Here is a 20,226-nt window from a genome sequence, read left to right as displayed (position 1 = left end):
CTAGACATCCCAGTTTCTTTCTTTTTTTTTTTTTTTAATATGGAGTCTCACTCTGTCACCCAGGCTGGAGTGCAGTTGTGAGATCTCGGCTCACTGCAACCTCCACCTCCCAGGTTCAAGCGATTCTCCCGCCTCAGCCTCCTGAGTAGGTGGGATTACAGGTGCGTACCACAAGGCCCAGGTAAGTTTTGTATTTTTAGTATAGACGGGGTTTCACCATGTTGGCCAGGCTGGTCTCCAACTCCTGACCTCAGGTGATCTGCCCACCCCAGCCTCCCAAAGTGCTGGGATTACAGGCGTGAGCCACCACACCTGATCCCCAGTTTACTTATTAAAGTCATCACTTTATTAAATAAAGGACTTTATTCCCTTTCATTACTTTTTTTGTTGTTGTTTTTGTTTTTGAGATGGAGTTTTGCTCTTCTTGCCCAGGCTGGAGTGCAATGGTGAAATCTCTGCTCACCGCAACCTCTGCCTCCCGGGTTCAAGCGAATCTCCTGCCTCAGCCTCCTGAGTAACTGGGATTACAGCCATGCACCACCACGCCTGGCTAGTTTTGTATTTTTAGTAGAGATGGGGTTTCTCCATGTTGGTCAGGCTGGTCTCGAACTCCTGACCTCAGGTGATCTGCCTGCCTCGGCCTCCCAAAGTGCTGGGATTACAGGCGTGAGCCACATTACTTTCTTAAATACAGTTTATTCAATCTCTTTTGAGGTATTATCAGTATCTGAAATTATTTTGTTACATGGTTCTTATCTTTGCCGTATGACTGGAATGTAAACTCCTTCAAGATAGGAGCTCTGCCTGTCTTGTTTTCTGTTAATATCCCAGCATTGAGAAGAGTACCTAATATTTAATACATATTTGGTGCTCAATAAATATCTGTTGGCTGACTGACCTGCTGTCTCAGCAACAGCCACAAAGATGTGTTAATCGAAGGTAGGACTGTGAATTGTTTGTGACTTTATATTATCTTGATTATAGGCCATTCAATAACCATATCACATTTGTAAACGATGTGTAATTTCTTTCCAAGAAATTACAAGGAAAGAGTTGAGTAACATGTATAAAGCATTTCTAACTCTTCTAAACCCATACTAAATTTCATCTTCATCAGTCTTTAAAGTAACATTAGAATCAAGATAGAAAGGTAGTTCATTTTTCAAAACACAGTTTTCTTTAACGGTGGATTACAAATGGACTCAAAGTGGAATGAGTTTCGGACAAATACTTTAGGCTAGTGAACAAATCATGAATAAAAGAAAGAACTGATTATTCACCAGCGAAGTTCCTGCCTGACCGTGATACTTAGGTGCCCTCTAGTGTGTGTTGGTTTTTATATCGGTTCCGCGCTTCACACATCACGTGATTAAGATTTTGTCGTGTATTCAAAGTTGATTTTTCCAATGTATTTTAATGTACAGTCAGCAGATCTATGCAAAATGGCAAAAGATTGTAGAACAATTGACTTTAAAAATCAATAGTTCTACCCTAAGCATTAATTACAAGCATAAAATGCAATTTAGGGGGGTGAGCAATTGGGGGTGTGAAATTATATGGGTTACTACAAAATTTACATTATAAATGTCTCCTATTTTTGTTGCTATTTTCCATTTTAATTTTTAAAAGGTAATATATAAGCATGGTTTAAAATTAATAGATTTGAAAAGGTACACAGTAAAAAGTTGTGCTCCCGCCCATTTCCCCTCCACTCCTTACAATTAACTACTTTTGTAGCCTTCCACAGTTTCTTATGCATGCCATGCAAATGTAATATATATTTTTATTTCTCTCCACTGTTTTTTTTTTTTTTTTTGGAGACAAGAGTCTCACTCTGTCACCCAGGCTGCAGTGCAGTGCTGCCATCTCGGCTCACGGGCAACCCTGCCTCCCGAGCTCAGGCAATTCTCATGGGCCTCCTGAGTAGCTGGGATTACAGACACCCACCATGACACCTGGCTAATTGTTGTATGTTTTAGTAGAGACAGTGTTGCACCATGTTGGCCAGGCTGGTCTCAAACTGCTGACCTCAAGTGATCCTCCTACCTCGGCCTCCCAAAGTGCTGGGATTACAGGCATGAGCCACCACGCCTGGCCCCTCTCCACTTTTCACATACTGCACCTTGAATTTATTTCTTAATAAGAAATCCTGGTAAGTTATCCCTTATAGTTCATGGACAGTGTCCTTATTTTTTTTTTTTTTTAACAGCTGCTGTGTACTCTACTGTATGGATGTACCATAACTTATTTACTCCCCAAATGACAGATATTGGGGTGTTTTCCAATCTTTTGCTATTACAAATAAGGCTGAAATGAACAATTTTGTACAGATGTGATTTCAAAATTGCACACAAATATCTAGGATAAATTCCTGGAGCAAAATGTGTTGGGTCAAATAAAAATAATAATTTCGAACACTTTTATACTTATATGTATACCTATATATTTGCTATGGGCCAGTCACTGATCTTAGCACTCTCTATACATTTATTTGTTTGTTTTATTTTATTTTATTTTATTTATTTATTTATTTATTTGAGACGGAGTCTTGCTGTGTCACCCAGTGTGGAGTACAGTGGTGCAATCTTGGCTCACTGCAACCTCTGCCTCCAGGGTTCAAGCAATTCTCCTGCCTCGGCCTCCCAAGTAGCTGGGATTACAAGCACACATCACCATGCTCAGCTAATTTTTGTATTTTTAGTGTAGATGGGTTTCACGATGTTGGCCAGGCTGGTCACAAACTCCTGACCTCAAATGATCTGCCCGCTTTGGCCTCCCAAAGTGCTGGGTTTACAGGCATGAGCCACTGTATGCAGCCTAACTCATTTATTTAATCTTCTTAATAAGCCTATGAGGAAAGTCCTACTATTGTCCTCACTTTAAAGGTGAGGAAACTGAGGCACAGAAAGGTTTAGTAACTTGCAGAGGGTCAGACAGCTAGCAGGTGGCAGTGCCAACCAACCTGGCTCCAGAGTCCATACTCTTAGTCATTATGTTTTACTTTCTCAAGGAGTATATTTGTGTTTTAAGTAGACATTAACAAATTGTCCTCCATACTGGTTATACTAATTTATTCTCTCACCAGCTTGACTGTACTTTTTTGCCCATAGGGTCATTAAACTTACAGAATTTTGATAGTTTAATCACAGTTGAAAAACGGAATCCTATTATAGTACTAATTTGCACTTCTCTAATAGGCTGAGACTGGGTAACCTCTTATATGTGTAATAACCGTATATATTAACTTTTCTTTGTTAACTTTCATTAACGAAGAAAAATACACAAAAAGTATAAATGAACAATTCACAGATTGTTCCTCTCATTGTTCTTAATTTCCAGAGCTTTCTTTATTATCCTTGCTTATTGACAGATTGTTCATTTATACTTTTTGTGTATTTTTCCTTGGAACTTGGTCTTTTTCTTACTGATTTCTAGGATTTCCTGAAATCTCTACAAAAACACAAAAATTAGCCAGGCGTGGTGGCAGGTGCCTGTAATCCCAGCTGCTCTGGAGGCTGAGGCAGGAGAATCGCTTGGACCTGGGAGGCGGAGGCTGCAGTGAGCTGAGATCGCGCCACTGCACTTCAGCCTGGGCAACAGCGTGAGACCCTGTCTCAAACAAAAAACAAAACAAAACAAACCAAGAGCCTCCACACTTGGTACCCAAGCTTCCCACCTCCTACCCACAAATCAACTGAATAATCCTCTTAGCTAGCTATGGGAAACATCAATGCTCTGTAGATAATGACTTACACAACTTTGACTTTTAGATTTTGATAAAACCTTTGTGTTCTCTGTTCTAGCCCCTTGCTCATCAAAGTGTGGTCCATGGACCAGCAGCCTTGCATCTCCTGGGAACTTGTTAGAAATGCACAGCCTGCATCTCACCCCAGACCTACTGGATCACAATCTGTATTTTAACAAGAGTCTAAAGTGGTTCGTTAGCATTTTTAATTGTGAGAAGCAAAAGATCAGTGGTTCTCAAAGTGTAGGCCTGATAGCAGCAGCAGTATCACCTGGGGCCATGCAGAAAATTCAGATCCCTGGGTCCCACCCTACACCTGCGGAATCAGAAATCTGGGGGGATGAGGCCCAGCAAGCTTTTTAATAAGCCCTCCAGATGATTCTGGTGCACTCTAACGTTTGGGAACCACTGCTCTAGATCGGTGATTCTCAATCTTGGCTAAATATTGGAATCACCTGGGGAGTGTGGCGGCTTTCCCCATATTTAGAGTGCAGCCCAGATGAGCTGAATTGCAATTTCAGTGGTTCATCCAGGGAATCAATATTTTTTAAATTCTCCAGGTGATTCCAGTGTGAAACCAAGGCTGAGAACCACCGCTCTAGTCTGGAACAATGCTTCTCAAACCTGGCTTCACATTAGAAATACTCAAGGAGCTTTATGAAAAACAAAAAAGAAAAACTGATGCTCAGGTTCTCAGAGATTTAAATGGGTCTGAGTGAGGCAAAAAAATCACTTTTTTTTTTTTGAGATGGAGGTCCTCTTGTTGCCCAGGCTAGAGTGCAATGGCGTGATCTCGGCTCACTGCAACCTCCGCCTCCCTGGGTTCAAGTGATTCTCCTGCCTCAGCCTCCTGAGTAGCTGGGATTACAGGCATGCTCCACCCAGCCGGGCTCATTTTGTATTTTTAGTAAAGATGGGATTTCTCCATGTTGGTCAGGCTGGTCTCGAACTCCTGACTTCAGGTCATCTGTCCGCCTCGGCCTGCCAAAGTGCCGGGATTACAGGCATGAGCCACAGCACCTGGCCAAAACAAATCACTTTAAAAAATTCTCAGGTGATTCTGATATCCAGCCAGATTTGCAAACTACTGCTCTAGAAATGCCATTCCCCCCATATAAACTTCAAGTTAATATAAAGAGTAGACAGTTTGGAGGTGATGGAAGAGATACATTTTTAATTTCCCTTATGTTTACTCAGCCTTTTCAGTGTATTAGGCTAGTGACTATGAAGATTAAAAATGAGCACAAACCCTAGCTCCTGCCCATAGGGAAAATATAATCTGTATCGGGAGGAGAGACACACACACGTCTACATATGAATAATGGTTCAAAAAAAAAAAAAAAACACATCATTTTATGCTACTGACTAGAATTCACTAAATCACACATATCATTATGTCACTGTTAGGTCAAATTCATTTCTATTCTTTTTAAAATAATAGGAAGCCAGGTCAGTGATACACACCTATAGTCCCAGCCACTCAGGTGTCTGAGGCAGGAGGATCACTTGTCCCCAGGAGTTCAAGGCTGCAGTGTGTGATGATCGAATCTTGCATAGCAATACACTCCAGCAATATAGCAAGACCCCATCTCAAAAAAATAATAGGAGTAATCTCTTAAAAAAATAAAAGGAGCGGCCAGGCACAGTGGCTCACACCTGTAATCCCAGCACATTGGGAGGCCGAGGCGGGCGGATCACAAGGTCAGGAGATTGAGACCATCCTGGCTAAAACAGTGAAACCCCGTCTCTACCAAAAATACAAAAAATTAGCCGGGCATAGTGGCGGGCGCCTGTAGTCCCAGCTACTCGGGAGGCTGAGGCAGGAGAATGGCATGAACCCGGGAGGCGGAGCTTGCAGTGAGCCGAGATTGCGCCACTGCACTCCAGCCTGGGCGACGGAGCGAGACTCCATCTCAAAAAAATATATATATATAATAGTAATAGTAGGAGCAAGAAGTACATATATGTTGGAAAATGGTAAAGGGACAATTTTAAATACAATTAGTCTTTAGATATTTGAACTTGGAGAAAGTGTTGGGAAAAGTCAATGGCCCCTTCAGAGAGTAATATAAGAACTTAAAGAAACTTTCCTCCATGGCACAAAGAAAAGAAAATTAAGCTGCGGAACCACTGACAATTAATACGCCCTAATATTGTTTAGTAAATTAACTTATAACTACTAACAAAACTAGCGATTAATAAATCAACAATTAAAGAGTTCACAATAAATATTTCTCCCTTTTATTATTGGAAATAGAACTATTTCTTTTGACCTCAGAAGAAAAAGAGAGTTTCTAAATGAAGAAAAACCCCAAATGTTCTCCTTCCGGATCAGCTTCTTTTGAGAACACTTTTTAGTAATGAAAAATATTGTCCTAGTTTGGGATAAATTACTGGCTATAAACATTTTTCAGGCCAGGCATGGTGGCTCATGCCTGTAATCCCAACACTTTGGGAGCCAAGGTGGGAGGATCATTTGAGCCCAGGAGTATGAGGTCAGCCTGGGCAACATGATGAGACTCCCATCTCTACAAAGACATTTAAAAACAAATTTAGCTAGATGTGGTGGTGCATGCCTGTGTTCCCAGCTACTCGCCGAGGCTGAGGCAGGAGGATTGCTTGAGCCCAGGAGGTTGAGGTTATAGTGAGCTACGATCGTGCCATTGCACTGCAGCTTGGGTGAAAGGCCAGACCCTGTCTCAATAGAAATTTTTTTTCAAAGATATTGGACTGTTGAATTTATTTACATTTTTAAATGAGCAATCAAGCAAAATTCAAAATTTCATGTAAGTTTTATGGAACAAGAGTATATTAACATCTAAAATTGGGTAAAAATACTAAAAACTGCTTGAATTCACCTAGTTTTTAAACTATTTCAGCTAGATATACTACACCTATTTCATTTATTAGTACAATGGCAAAGATGTGACATAATTCTTTTTTTGAATTTTATTTTTATTTTTTGATTAAAGTATTTTTAAGCCCAAATCTCACCAGACGTCATTCTTTATTTTTATTTATTTATTTATTTTGAGACAGAGTCTCATTCTATGACCCAGGCTGGAGTGCAGTGGTGCCATCTCGGCTCACTGCAACCTCCGCCTCCCGGGTTCAGGTGATTCTTGTGCCTCAGCCTCCCGAGTAGCTGGGATTACAGGTATGCATCACCACACCCGGCTAATGTTTGTATTTTTGGTATAAATGGGTTTCACCATGTCGGCCAGGCTGGTCTTGAACTCCTGGCCTCAAGTGATCCTCCCACCTCGACCTCCCAAAGTACTGGGATTACAGGCGTGAGCCAACGCACCACCAGACATAATTCTTTAAGACAAAAAAGGGAGTCTCTGAATAAAAACCACAAATGTTCATCCACCTCATCTATTTTGTTCCGTTAGAAAATGCCTAGAGGTTAGAACAGGTTAGAGTATGTTAAAAAAAAAAAATACCAATTGGGATTTGGAACAGGTCTAAGGGCAACCACATTTAACATAATAACCTCTCCTTTGTATTTGAAAATGACCTCACGTTAGCAGGTGATAAATATCAAGCTCTTTTTCCAGTAAGAGTGGTGGGCTCTACAATTCTAACCCCATTCTTGGCCTGTATCCCTGGACATACCCATAGGAGGTGGGTGGATAAGATCTTTCTGTGCCCCTGTGAAATAGAACTAAGTTTACTGGCTCCAAAAGGTTTTGAATCCATCATGTGGGAGAGAATTTACTCTCAAAATGATCTGATGAGGAAGAGAAGGCATTTATTACTGTCCCAATTTTATAAATAAAGAGACTAATGTTTAATTATATCATACCATTTACACAGGACAATAACAAATGATGTGATTTTTAATGGGGTTTATAGAAACATCTGAAGATTGAAAAAAAAAAAAAAAAAACCCCACCTTATGTTGTACCCTACCCTCTCCCCGACCACCCAATATGTATACAGAATCTGAGCTGAGGCCCGGCGCGGTGGCTCAAGCCTGTAATCCCAGCACTTTGGGAGGCCGAGACGGGCGGATCACGAGGTCAGGAGATCGAGACCATCCTGGCTAACACGGTGAAACCCCGTCTCTACTAAAAAATACAAAAAACTAGCCGGGCGCGGTGGCGGGCGCCTGTAGTCCCAACTACTCGGGAGGCTGAGGCAGGAGAATGGCGTGAACCCGGGAGGCGGAGCTTGCAGTGAGCTGAGATCCGGCCACTGCACTCCAGCCTGGGCGGCAGAGCGAGACTCCGTCTCAAAAAAAAAAAGAATCTGAGCTGAGAATCGCTTCTGTATGTGAGCTGGGGCATGTTCCACATTAACCAGAATGTGCTGGGGCATTTAACAGGGTTGAAAACCTCTGCTGCGGTGGTAACAAAGGTAATCCACACAGGGAATCAAATGCTTCAGTTCTATATTTTATCATTTGGAAAACGCAGTTTTAAAAAGTTCTGGATTTCTTTGAATGGAGAATTTTGGATATAATAACTGACATAGTAATGGACTTATAATTACTTATAGCAACTATAGCAATTTTGGATATAATAATTGACTTATAGCAATAATTGACTTGTAGCAATTACACTGTAAACCATTGGTGGCTTTTGTTTTGGTCATAAGAATTTGTGGAATAAACATAAACATAAACATACAGGGTATGCTGTGGAAGCATTTGTTTTACCCAGCTAGGTGGCTGCTATCCTCATCCTAAAGGAAGTGGTATCTAGACATTGCAAACAAACGCAACTTCTAGTTTAATGTTTCAGAAGACATCTCAAAGTAGCCACTACGTACCTGTTCTGGATAAGATTCTCCTCTTTTTTTATTGTGAAGTTGAAGATAAGAGTCCATTTTAGGGGTGGGTAATCCCAAAGTGAGCTTGTTTTTTTCCACAAAATGTTGTTTGGACTTCCTTCGCCGAGGGCCACGTGATCCCGGCAGGAAAACCTCGTTATGTGAACTTGAGCTCTTCCCGTACTGAGAAAGGCTGCTCGACTTCTCCTCCAGGTCACTGTCGCTCAGCTCTGAAAACGGCTTGCTGCGACGGCCACCATGCTCATAGTTTGGGCTTAAAAATTCACTACCAAGTAAAGAAGCTGCACTCTGTGGACTCTCTTTCTGCTCACCTTTTCCCCCCGCGAGTTCCACTGACGTCTCCTGGGAAGGGTAGAGGGGAGCCAAAGGCAGATTTTCTAAAGAGCTGTCCGGGGACTCCGGCAACGCTTCCACAGACAGCAGCTGACCTTCCTCCTTCTTACTCTTCCAGTTTGGGTCATAGCGGAGGTCTGAATATTTGTCTTCTATTGGTTGTTGCCTGCCCAAGGCAGAAGAGAAATGTCAAGTCCTTAATTAAAATAAATTCACTCCTTATAGTCAGTTGATCATTTTATTTGAAATCAACCTCGGTCTTTCTCCTATAGTTTTCCTTTTATTATCTGTATGTTAAACACAAATCACAACAGGGTGCAGTGGCTCATACCTGTAATCCCAACACTTTGGGAAGCCGAGGCAGGAGGATCGTTTGAAGCAAGGAGTTCAAAGCCAGCCTGGGCAACACAGTGAGGCTCCATCTTTACAACAAACTGTTAAAAAAAATTAGCTGGGTATGGTGTCATACCTGTAGTCCCAGCTACTCAGGAGGCTGAGGAGGGAGGATTGCTTGAGCTAAGGAGTTAGAAGCTACAGCGAGCTATAATCATGACACTGCACTCCAGCCTGGGAGACAGCGTGAGACCCTGTCTCTTAAAATAAATTAATTAATTAATAAACATAAAGACAGATCCCAGGCCCCAATTAGACCCACACACTACACATAAGGGCGCAAGAACTTAATTGTCCAAGTTCATTGAAATATGGAATAAAAATGGGGGATAATTAATTTTTAAGTGTCAGAAAACAACTGAAAAACAAATGTCTATAATGTTAAACCAATAATCACTGTGGTTCAATGAATGCAATTACTTATGTACAAGAATAATGACTCAGTATTTTAGCTGGTGAAGATAAAACTGTGTTTCACGCTTTGGCTGGTAATACAATTCATACACTGACTAACAATGTTCTGGTCAAGGACAAGCCACATATACGACTGAGGTCCTACGATACTGTAATAGAGCTGAAAAATTCCTGTCATCTAGCGACGCTGTAGTCCTTGGAATATCATAGTACAATGTGTTGCTTATTATGTTTGTGGTGCTGCTGATATAAACAAACCTACTGCACTGCCAGTCCTATAAAAGTGTAGCACATAAAATTATATACAGCACATAATCCTTGATAATGATAATCAACAACTATGTTACTGGCTTTTGTATTTACTATATGATATGGTTTGGATCTGTGACTCCACCCAAATCTCATGTCAAACTGTAATCCCCAATGTTGGAGGTAGGGCCTGGTGGGAGGTGATTAGATCATGGGGACAGAGTTCTCATGAATGGCTTAGCCCCATCCACCCTTGGTACTGAGTAGTGAGTGAGTTATGGTGAGATCTGGTTGGTTAAGAGTGTATAGCAGCTTCCCACCCTCTCTCTTGGTCCTGCTCTGCTATAAGAGGCCTGCTCCCCCTTTGCCTTTGCCATGATTGTAAGTTTCCTGAGGTTTCCTTAGAAGCCAAGCGGATGCCAGAATCATACTTCCTGTAGAGCCTGCGGAACTGTGAGTCAGTTAAACTTTGTTTTTAAAATAAATTACCCAGTCTCACTCAGGTATTTCTTTGTAGCAATGCAAGAACAGGCTAATACACTATACTATATATATATATATATATATATATATATAATTTTTTTTTTTTGAGACAAGTCTTGCTCTATCGCTCAGGCTGGAGTGCAGTGGTGTGATCTTGGCTGGCTGCAACCTCTGCCTCCCGGGTTCAAGTGATTCTCGTGCCTCTGCCTCTAGAGTACCTGGGATTACAAGTATGTGTTAACATGCCTGGCTAATTTTTGTATTTTTTAAATTTTTAGTAGAGACAGGGTTTTGCCATGTTGGCCAGGCTGGTCTTGACCTCCTAGCCTCCTGTGATCCACCCGCCTCAGACTCCCAAAGTTTTGGGATTACAGGCATGAGTCACTGTGCCCAGTCACTACACTATATTTTTTATCATTATTTTAGAGTGCACTCCTACTTATTTTTTAAAAAGTTAACTGTGAAACAGCCTCAGGCAGGTCCTTCAGGAGGGATTCCAGAAGAAGGCCTTGTTATCCTAGGAGATGACAGCTCCATGTGTGTTACTGCCCCTGAAGACTTTCCAGTGAGACGGTATGGACAGGCAAGACAGTGATATTGATGATCCTAACCCTGTGTGGGCCTAGACTAATATGTGTGTTGGTGTCTCAGTTTTTAACAAAAAAGTTTAAAAAGTAAAAAAAAAAAAAAAAAAAAAAAAAAAAAGCTTACAGATAAGGATATAAAGAAGTTTTATACAGCTGTACAATGTATTTGTGTTTTAAGCTGTGTTATTACAAAAGAGTGAAAAAGTCAAAAAAAATTAAAAGTGCCTAAAGTAAAAAAGTTACAGTAGCTAAGGTCAATTTATTAATGAAGAAATATTTTTAAAAATAAATGTAGAGGAGTTGAAGTGTTCAGTATTTCTGAAGTCCACAGTAGCTTACAGTAATGTCTTAGGCCTTGAAATTTGCTCCCTGCTCACGCACTGCCTCACCTAGAGAAACGTACAGTCCTACAACCTCCATTCATGGTGAGTGCCTATATAGGTGTACCATTTAAAAACTTTTATGCTGTATATTTACTGTACCTTTTCTATGTTTAGATGCACAAATACTTACCACTGTATTACAATTCCATACAGTGTTTAGTACAGTAACACATTGTACAAATTGTGTGTAGTAGGCTGTACTATCTAGGTTTGTATAAGTACACTCTATGATATTCCCACAATGTTGAAACCACCTAACCACAAATTTCTCAGACCATACCCCTGTCATCAGGCAATGCATGACTGTATAGACATCTGGCTGTTTAGAAAGAGAACTGTGAATTGTTGCCTAGACAACATTTGCTCTGGATGAAGCTATATAGGTATTCAGTCAAGATAAAACCTTGCTTTCCCTCCGGGATTCTTGACTGAATACCTATATAGGTTCATTCTTCTTTTCAGTGATTTTGCTTTTCACTTCATTTTGTCTTTGTAGAGTGTATCTAATGTACTACAGAAAGATCCCCGAGGCTTCAAATCAGACCAGATCATGGCTCACTGAAAGGTTCATAGCCTCTTGGCTGTCAGCTATGCACACGTAGCTCAGTCGATAGTCAGAATGCACTGGACACTGCAGGAGGGGCCTATCTGAAGAAAAGGTTAAGCAGACGGTCCTGCCTGAGAAAAACGAACTAGCCTATAATCAGTTCATGTGACCCAAAATAAAGTCTCCCTTTTCCCCACGACAATCTCAATTTGTACAGCACCCCCAGTCTTAACAAAAAAAAAAAAAAAAAAAAAAAAAGCTGGTAATATGGCATATTTAATGGCCTCTTTGATCTTCAAAAAGCTAAATGGGAGAGATTTTCCTTCCTTGAATACAGTAGATGCAACCCTCTAATCAAAAAGAAAATGTAAATCACCTAGGCTTTTTATGCTATTTGATATTCCCGTTTACAGAGGACATAATTGTATGCTGGGTAAACAAACTAATGGTCCCCCCTAATGTTAATTTACTTTTCTTAATGTGGATCTGGGTTTCTTTGATTTGATGTAAAGCAAAAACTGGAGCAAAAAGCCAAAACTGTCACGCCTTGCTGAATTGTCACTTTGAATTTTTTAGTTCACATATTGTGATGAGGAACTTCTTGAAATAAGTGGCTCCTCCTTTTCCAACAAGAGAGGAGACATGTTCTTCTCCTTCAGCAAAATGGGAATGGTCCACATTTGTTAGAAGATGGGACGCCCAACCCCTCCCTGCCCTGCAGGGTCACCTGCCTCTGGGGATTTGATGGGGAGGTTTCTCCCAAGTGATGTACTGTCCTAGGAACTCACGGTGTTTCCTGTCCCTGCCTTTCACTTGACCCTTAAGCATCATAGGGCAGGGATATGAATTGTACTGAATTAAACATAAGTTTCAACTGTGGTTGTTTAGGTGGGGGAGAAAGCTCAATTATTATCTTCAAGTAAATACAGATTTTTTTGTAAAGAAAGGTGCTATTTTCCCATATTTATGCTGTGCTGAAAGAAAAAAACTGAATTTAACTTTCTTAATTCATTTGCTCATTCATTGATTCAGCGGGTACTTATTTATTGAGCCCTTATGAAGCTACAGGAATAGTGGTAGATGGTGAAGCGGTGGGCGCACAGCCTAGTGGGGGATACAGACCAGGAAACAGCAATTGACACTTTGGAGTGATGTGCGCTCTCATGAGGAGCACCGGGCCATCAGGACACAGAGGGACATCCAGTCCTATCTTGGGAGGTCAGGGAAAGCCTTCTGGAGGAAGTGCCGGCGTAGCTCAGAGCTAAGGCTAAGAAGGGCAGGAAGTCTATGCTAGGCTGAGGGAACAGCATGTAAAAAGGAGTGAAGGCAGAGACAATGTGGTGCTTTCATGGAACAAATTCTGTGTGGACAAAATGGAGGGTGAGAGGAGGGCAGGTCGAGGAGCACAGCTCAAGGGTAAGCAAAGGTCAGATCTCGAGGGACGTTGCCAACTCCTGAAGCACCTCGGGCTTAACAAAATTAACCAGAGAGTTAATTAGAAAGCAAAGATTTTAGCAAGATGTAAAAACATTTGGACAGCCAAAGTGAGGAGTTTCTGGAAGGGATTATCTACAGAGGCTATGAAGTCCTTTTTGGAAAGCCTAGAACAGGTAATCCTCTACTTTGTACTGTTTAGAGCAGGGCCGGCCACCTTTCACAGGTGACAACACTGGGGATCACTGTTCTGCTACTCACACAGGAGTGAGATGTGGAAAGAGAGCACATGTTACTGTTTGATGATCTAGGGAATGTTTGTCGTGAGTCTTCAGGTTTATTTCCTTGGAACAATGTTGAGGGAAGTACTATTATTACCCCCATTTAACAGACGAGGAAACTGAGGCTTAGAGGGCTTATGTATCTCTCCCAAGGTCACAGAGCCTGGCAGTCTGCTCTGGATCGGGCTCCTGTACATCATGTTGCATTGTATCCTGCTGCTATTCCCATAGGTGACAGTGAAGAAAGTGAGTTGCGGTGTCTGCCTTATGTGAATCAGCGAATGGATCAGCCAGTCAACAGATATGCACGGAGCACCTCCCTACATACAGGCAGAATCTTAGGCACAGAAGGTACAGCAGCAAGGAAAACAGAAGCAGGCTGCTGGATCTTACTCTTCAATGAGGACAGGTTTTATGCACCAACTGTAATATAGTCATCAACTAATGAATTAGATGCGTAAAGAAATACATGACGTTATGGGTATTTAAAACAGGAGGATGTGACTTATCACAAAAGTATGTTAGCCTCTTATTTCCACATTCAGTTGCTAGATGATATTGCAAAGTCCATTCCAACTCCATTGTTCTATGATCCTATGATAGACTCATGAAAAAAATAAACAACTGAGTAATGCCCACTGTTTTTAAAAATTAGGTAGTCTTCAGTTTAAGGAAATAGATTTCCTGGTTTCCATCTCTGCAGTTATGCTAAGAAAACTGGTGCATTCATACTGGTCATGGTATTTAACCAGCATCAGCTGATAAGGACATAGTTTCTACAGTCATGACTATAGACCTCCTTCCGTCATATGTAATATTGTGGTGCTTTGTTTCTCTGTATGATAATATGGATTATTTTGGTTCTGAGAAATGGTACAGCAGAGCATCTAAGAACAAGGGTCCTAGACTATCTGCATTCATTTCCTGGTGCCACAAGATTATGTGAATGTGGGCAAGTTATTTAACTTCTGTGCCTCAGTTTCCTTATCAATAAAATGGGGATAATAGTACTGGCCAGGTGTGGTAGCTCATGTCTGTAGTCCCAGAATTTTGAGAGGTCCAGGCAAAGGGATCACTTGAGGCCAAGAGTTTGAGACCAGCCTGAGCAACACAGAGAGACCCCCGTCTCTACAAAAATAAAATAAAATAAAACCAATTAGCCAGGTACTGTGGCATGCGCCTGTAGTCCCAGATACTCGGGAGGCTGGGGCAGGAGGATGGTTTAGCCCAGGAGGTCGAACCTTCAGTGAGCCATGACTGTGCCACTGCACTCCAGCTTAGGCAACACAGTGACACCCGGTCTCAATAAAAATAAATAAATTTTTAAAAAATAATAGTACCTACCTCACAGTGTTATTGAGAGGATTATGCAAATTAATACATCTAAATGCAGCCAGGCATGGTGGCTCACGCCTGTAATCCCAGCACTTTGAGAGGTCAAGGTGGGTGGATCACGAGGTCAGGAGTTTGAGATCAGCCTGATTAACATGGTGAAACCCCATCTCCACTAAAAATACAAAAATTAGCCGGGCATGGTGGCACGTTTCTGTAATCCCAGCTACTCAGGAGGCTGAGGCAGAAGAATCACTTGAACCCGGGAGGCAGAGGGTGCAGTGTGCCAAGACTGTGCCATTGCACTCCAGCCTAGGCGACAGAGTGAGACTGTCTAAAAAAAAAATAAAAATAAATAAAAAATAAAAAAATAGAAATCTAAATGCATGGAACTGTGTCCCTGGCACACAGTAAGGATTCCATGAGGACTGGCTGTAGAAGCACGTGTCAGACAGCTCCAGCACTAGCCTTGCTTGCTGTGCATCACATTCAGTCCCTGTGACATAACACCGTTGCTGTGTATTATGCTTCTGGTGATGGATCTCAAGGGATTTTTCTCTTTAAAACTCCAGTTTTAAAGATGTTTAATCACGACTTAGGCACAGTGGAGAATGGCCAAACCACAGTTTAGGGAATGGGATTAAGAAACGTCAGTACTTTCACATGATGAAACATTTGAACAATTGCTGAAAGATGATAAATAAGGTAAAACTCAGAGAATTAAATTATTTTAGACCTTCTGAAAAAGCTGTAATTTCTAGCCTCAGCAAATTTCCTTTTTTTTGAGACAGAGTCTCATTCTGTTGCCCAGGTTGGAGTGCAGTGGTGCGATCTCGGCTCACTGCAACCTCAGTCGCTTGGGTTCAAGCCAAATTTCCATTCTTAAATGGCTGTAGAAGCAATATCACCCATTAAAGAAAAGACTGATGTTTTAAGTGGAACCTAGAAAGTACAAAGGATTTAGAAACACACTAGAGGAAATGAGTTGCTCTGGCTGAGAAAAATGTTTTTGAATCAGAGAAACTCTAAGAATGTGTATATATAAGGGTAGAGCCTGAAGATGTGGCTCTTATAAGAGTTTTAATTATGTTGCACCATTTACACCTGAAAAGACTATCTTAAAACATCCCCTTTCTCCCCTTTCTGGATGGAAACCATATGTGGAGACAAATAGGAGGTTATGTTTTGCAAAATCATGAGCCTGGAAAGCTGTAATACTTCACAGAAACAAATCTAATGGTCAAAATAGAACATGATACTGAAGAACCCCATTGTACTGGGCTTGTGTGCTTGGAAGCTCCATTGTGTTTGTGGTCCAGGTCAACACACTGGGACAAAATGAGTGTGAAGTGCCCTTTCATCAGTAATCATCTGCACACAAAACATGCACCTCTTTTCCTCCCCATTTGATAGAAAGGTTACACAGAAAATGAGTACACAACTCTTTTGTTACTGTTCAGACAGCAGATGCGGGGTCTGCTCTTTAGATGCCTAGGTTAGAAATGGAGGCAGCGAGGAAGGGAGTGGGGGACGGTTTCACATGCATATGCCATGATATTTGCTGGCTTTAATGGACCATATTTGAGTACTTACTGTGATAACTTCAAACAAAATAAAATAAAATCTCCATTTAATGAAGAGCTTCATATTCAACATTGTATTCAATCAAAAAATTACTAAAATTAGAGCATGTTTCTAGTACAATTAACATCCCTTGCACTCACAATAAAATATTCAATAACTGGCCATTTTGCCTGTTGAGGAGGTGAATAAAAGCATTGCTATTAATCATTTAGCTGTTATTTATTTGTCACTTCATTTTAAGTAGGCAGTTAAATTGAAACTGCACATGTTATTATTGATTTAGGTTTAATTTAATCCTTTTAAACAGAATAATTATTCCCAATTTATATGCCATTAAATCTTTTATGCATATGAACAGCAAATTCAATTTTTGTTTAAGTGTAAAGTTTTTAATGCTTCTTTAAAGAACTATAAAACTGATCATTGCTTCCAAGGATTTCTGAATTCTATGCTTGCCTTAATCTTCTTATCAACAGCTTTTAAGTAAATAAAATGAAATAAATCCGAAAGATTAAAAATTCACTTTTGTAAATATGAAATAAAACGGTTCCACAAATATACTGAAATGCTTTGTGAAGGTTATTTGCAATCCAGAAAATTTTATTTAATGCAGGCATTTATTTTGCTAAGAATTTAAGCGTTTGAATAGAAAAAAGGATGATTTAATGAAATGAAGGTCAAAGACTGTCTATAGAAACACACTAAAGGGGCTGGATTGTTATTTAGTGAATTTTATTTATAAAAATACACAATTTGGATAATTCCAACTGAAGTGCTTTTTTTTCTTTGATAACAGATTTGTGACTGCAAAACACCAGATATTTCTCCTGGGTTCTTAATGGTACCAGTCTTGATTCAAGAACAATCTGTGAGTTAAATGAAAATTATCTAAAGAAGACATGTTTGTAATTGCAATGTAAAATTCTAGTACCTCACTTCTATTAAGATTATGTCATGTGAAACCAAGGCTGCATCTTCACAAGGGAAATGCTGTATGACACAGTATTCAGAAACATAATTCCTCTCATTCAATGAGAGTTTACAGTGCTCATGCCAGACATTTTCTAAGGAAGGCTCGAGTGTTTTTTTTCATTCTCCAAAATAATAGCTAAGAGACAGAGACCTAGATTTATAAAATGTGCAGGTTCTTACACTTTCTTTAGGTAGAGTTTCTTCTTCTTCTTTTTATGTTTTCTGTTTTGTTTTGCTTTTTGGTTGCTTTTTGAGATGGAGTCTTGCTCCATCCCGGAGTGCAATGGCGCCATCTTAGCTTACTGCAACTTCCGCCTCCTGGGTTCAAGCGATTCCTGTGCCTAAGCCTCCTAAATAGCTGGGATTACAGGCCCGGCTAATTTTCATTTTTAGTAGAGACGGGGTTTCACTATATTGGCCAGGCTGGTCTCGAACTTCTGACCTCAAATGATCCGCCCGCCTCAGCCTCCCAAAGTGCTGGGATTATAAACGTAAGCCACCATGCCCGGCCAAGTTTCTTATATTTTAAATGCCAGATTTAGCAGCATTAAAATTGCAAGGCAGCTGTGATATCATAAGAAGGCAATGGAGTGGTCTTGACACCTGGGTTCTAGTCCAAGTGTTGCCACTAACCAGTCATGTGAGCTTGGGCAAGTCTTTCCACCACTCTAGGTCTTGGGTTCCTCCTCTGTACAATAAATAAAGGGAATGGGCTGACCTTTCTGAGCCCTAACAATTCTAATAATCCATTACTTTATTAGTTGGATTGGGTCTATCAGGCAAAACCTAGCAATATATGGAAGTGTTGGGAAAATCATTTATTTTTAATTCCATATATTAAAAAATTACATTAAAGTTTTCTATATTTTCAAACTTGTCAGGGAGTAGAAATAAATGAAAAGGCAAAGGTCATGAATTAAAGCATCCCTTTAGGAATTTTGTTACAATCTTCTTGATCCTCTTGATAAACTCACAGCTTTGTATGTCATTTAAATTTGAATAAATCACACTCTGTGAGGTTTTGAACTCATGTATGTACTTATTTTAACACAATAATGCATCCTAGTTTTGAAATAACCAAGAAAGGAACTAGTGGTTGTCTCCGGGGGCAACAAGCCTCAGGAGTCACTATGGCGTTAGCATTTCTGGCGGGGACTCAGCCTTTAATAGCCACAATTCATGCCCATGCACACCCTTTACTTCCCTCTATGACTGCTCATCTGTTACGATGGCACCGTGCCTGCTCTGAGGAGCGTGTCGGGGTTTAACTAAAGCATAGTTTGTGAGTAAATGAATGAACAGAAAACAGAAATGACTAATACCTGCAACAAAAAGTCACTCCTCTGATATAACTATTCCCATGTGATCAGAAACAAATAAGTGCTAGTAGCTACTCCCAGAGTACTGCATGGAAACTTCTAGAACATGGCAGGTAGTGTAATGTATTGGAAGAGGATGACAAAACAATGGCCTGAAATTGAAAATCTAATAAAAGGCAACAGAAAATAATGTGGATGAATGTTGCTAGAAATCAATGGGAATGAAAGTTGACTCCTGAAAGCTCCTAGAATGTTCTCAATAGTCCTAGCATATTAGACCTAACTTCAGATGCTTCTTTAATCTCCTACCCAGTACGAAAAACATCTCTACACCACCTATGGAGAGGCGGTAGTCTAGTCTCAGCCTAAATATTCCCGATGCATTCTACAAAACAGCCTGAGAAATTTGGGGGAAATGAAAATCCTGAGTTTTGGTCTTCCCTAAGTCTTTCTCTACCTGTGGTATCTTTTGGTTACCCAGTGCCACTCTTCAAGCCCTAGAAGTCATCATTCAATACTTCACCTGGCTTTCGTATTATTAATCAGAAACAACACACATGAAAGCATCTGAGATTAACAATTATATACAACAATAAAAATGCAGATTATTGTCCCGGCGCGGTGGCTCACGCCTGTAATCCCAGCACTTTGGGTGGCCGAGGTGGGCAGTTCACGAGGTCAGGAGATCAAGACCATCCCGGCTAACACGGTGAAATCCTGTCTCTACTAAAAATACAAAAAATTAGCCAGGTATGGTGGCATGTGCCTGTAGTCCCAGTTACTCGGGAGGCTGAGGCAGGAGAATTGCTTGAACCCGGGAGGTGGAGGTTGCAGTGAGCCAAGATCGCCCCACTGCACTTCAGCCTGGGCGACAGTGCAAGACTCCATTTCAAAAAAAAAAAAAAAATTGCAGATTATTAGGAGCCCCTTTTTTTCACTTTCAGACAATTCTGAATACTCAGTTTAGTAATTCCTCATGTGCCTATCTCCCTCCTATTAATTTCTAATACAAGGTGGTTTCTTAGACAGAATATGGGCCCTTTTGTGGAGGTTATGGTCTGAGGTGATCAGAGAGGAAAGCACTGCAGACCTCACTGCATGAAAACATTTGTTTCCCAGGACAAGTGCGGAAGAATATGGCTACCATGAACTCCCAGCCCAAAGGAAAATATAATTAATGTCTATCTACTCTAAGGACACAATATCCTCTAAAAATGTTTATTACTTTCCTAAAGCTTATCATTTTACATGCATATTTACTCTGGCCTCAGTTTAATCTGTATTGAAATTGTCATAGTTTTAATTTTTACTAGATAGTGAAATAGAATCCTTTATCAGCTCAATCCTTGATTACCTATCTAGATACGTGTAAT

General features: G+C 40.6%; 1 protein-coding gene and 1 long non-coding RNA gene across 10 annotated transcripts in view; one reads left to right on the top strand and one right to left on the bottom strand.

Annotated features, from left to right (window-relative positions):
* JHY (junctional cadherin complex regulator) overlaps positions 1 to 20,226 on the bottom strand; it is an 81,094-nt gene that overhangs the window by 41,118 nt on the left and 19,750 nt on the right. For all 8 annotated transcript variants that reach the window (XM_050755588.1, XM_050755586.1, XM_050755584.1 and 5 more), the window contains one exon: positions 8,522 to 9,041. In XM_050755588.1, coding sequence (XP_050611545.1) covers positions 8,522 to 9,041 — 520 coding nt within the window. The remainder of the gene's footprint in view (positions 1 to 8,521; positions 9,042 to 20,226) is intronic.
* LOC126934836 (uncharacterized) overlaps positions 13,470 to 20,226 on the top strand; it is a 29,249-nt gene continuing 22,492 nt past the window's right edge. For both annotated transcript variants that reach the window (XR_007719121.1, XR_007719120.1), the window contains exons 1-2: positions 13,470 to 13,541; positions 17,359 to 17,430. This is a non-coding gene — a long non-coding RNA (uncharacterized LOC126934836). The remainder of the gene's footprint in view (positions 13,542 to 17,358; positions 17,431 to 20,226) is intronic.

Source organism: Macaca thibetana, chromosome 14 (genome assembly GCF_024542745.1).
Source record: "Macaca thibetana thibetana isolate TM-01 chromosome 14, ASM2454274v1, whole genome shotgun sequence".
Classification (NCBI taxonomy): Eukaryota; Metazoa; Chordata; class Mammalia; order Primates; family Cercopithecidae; genus Macaca; species Macaca thibetana.
Note: the sequence above shows the minus strand (reverse complement) of the source record. Positions and strands in the feature narration are given on the sequence as shown.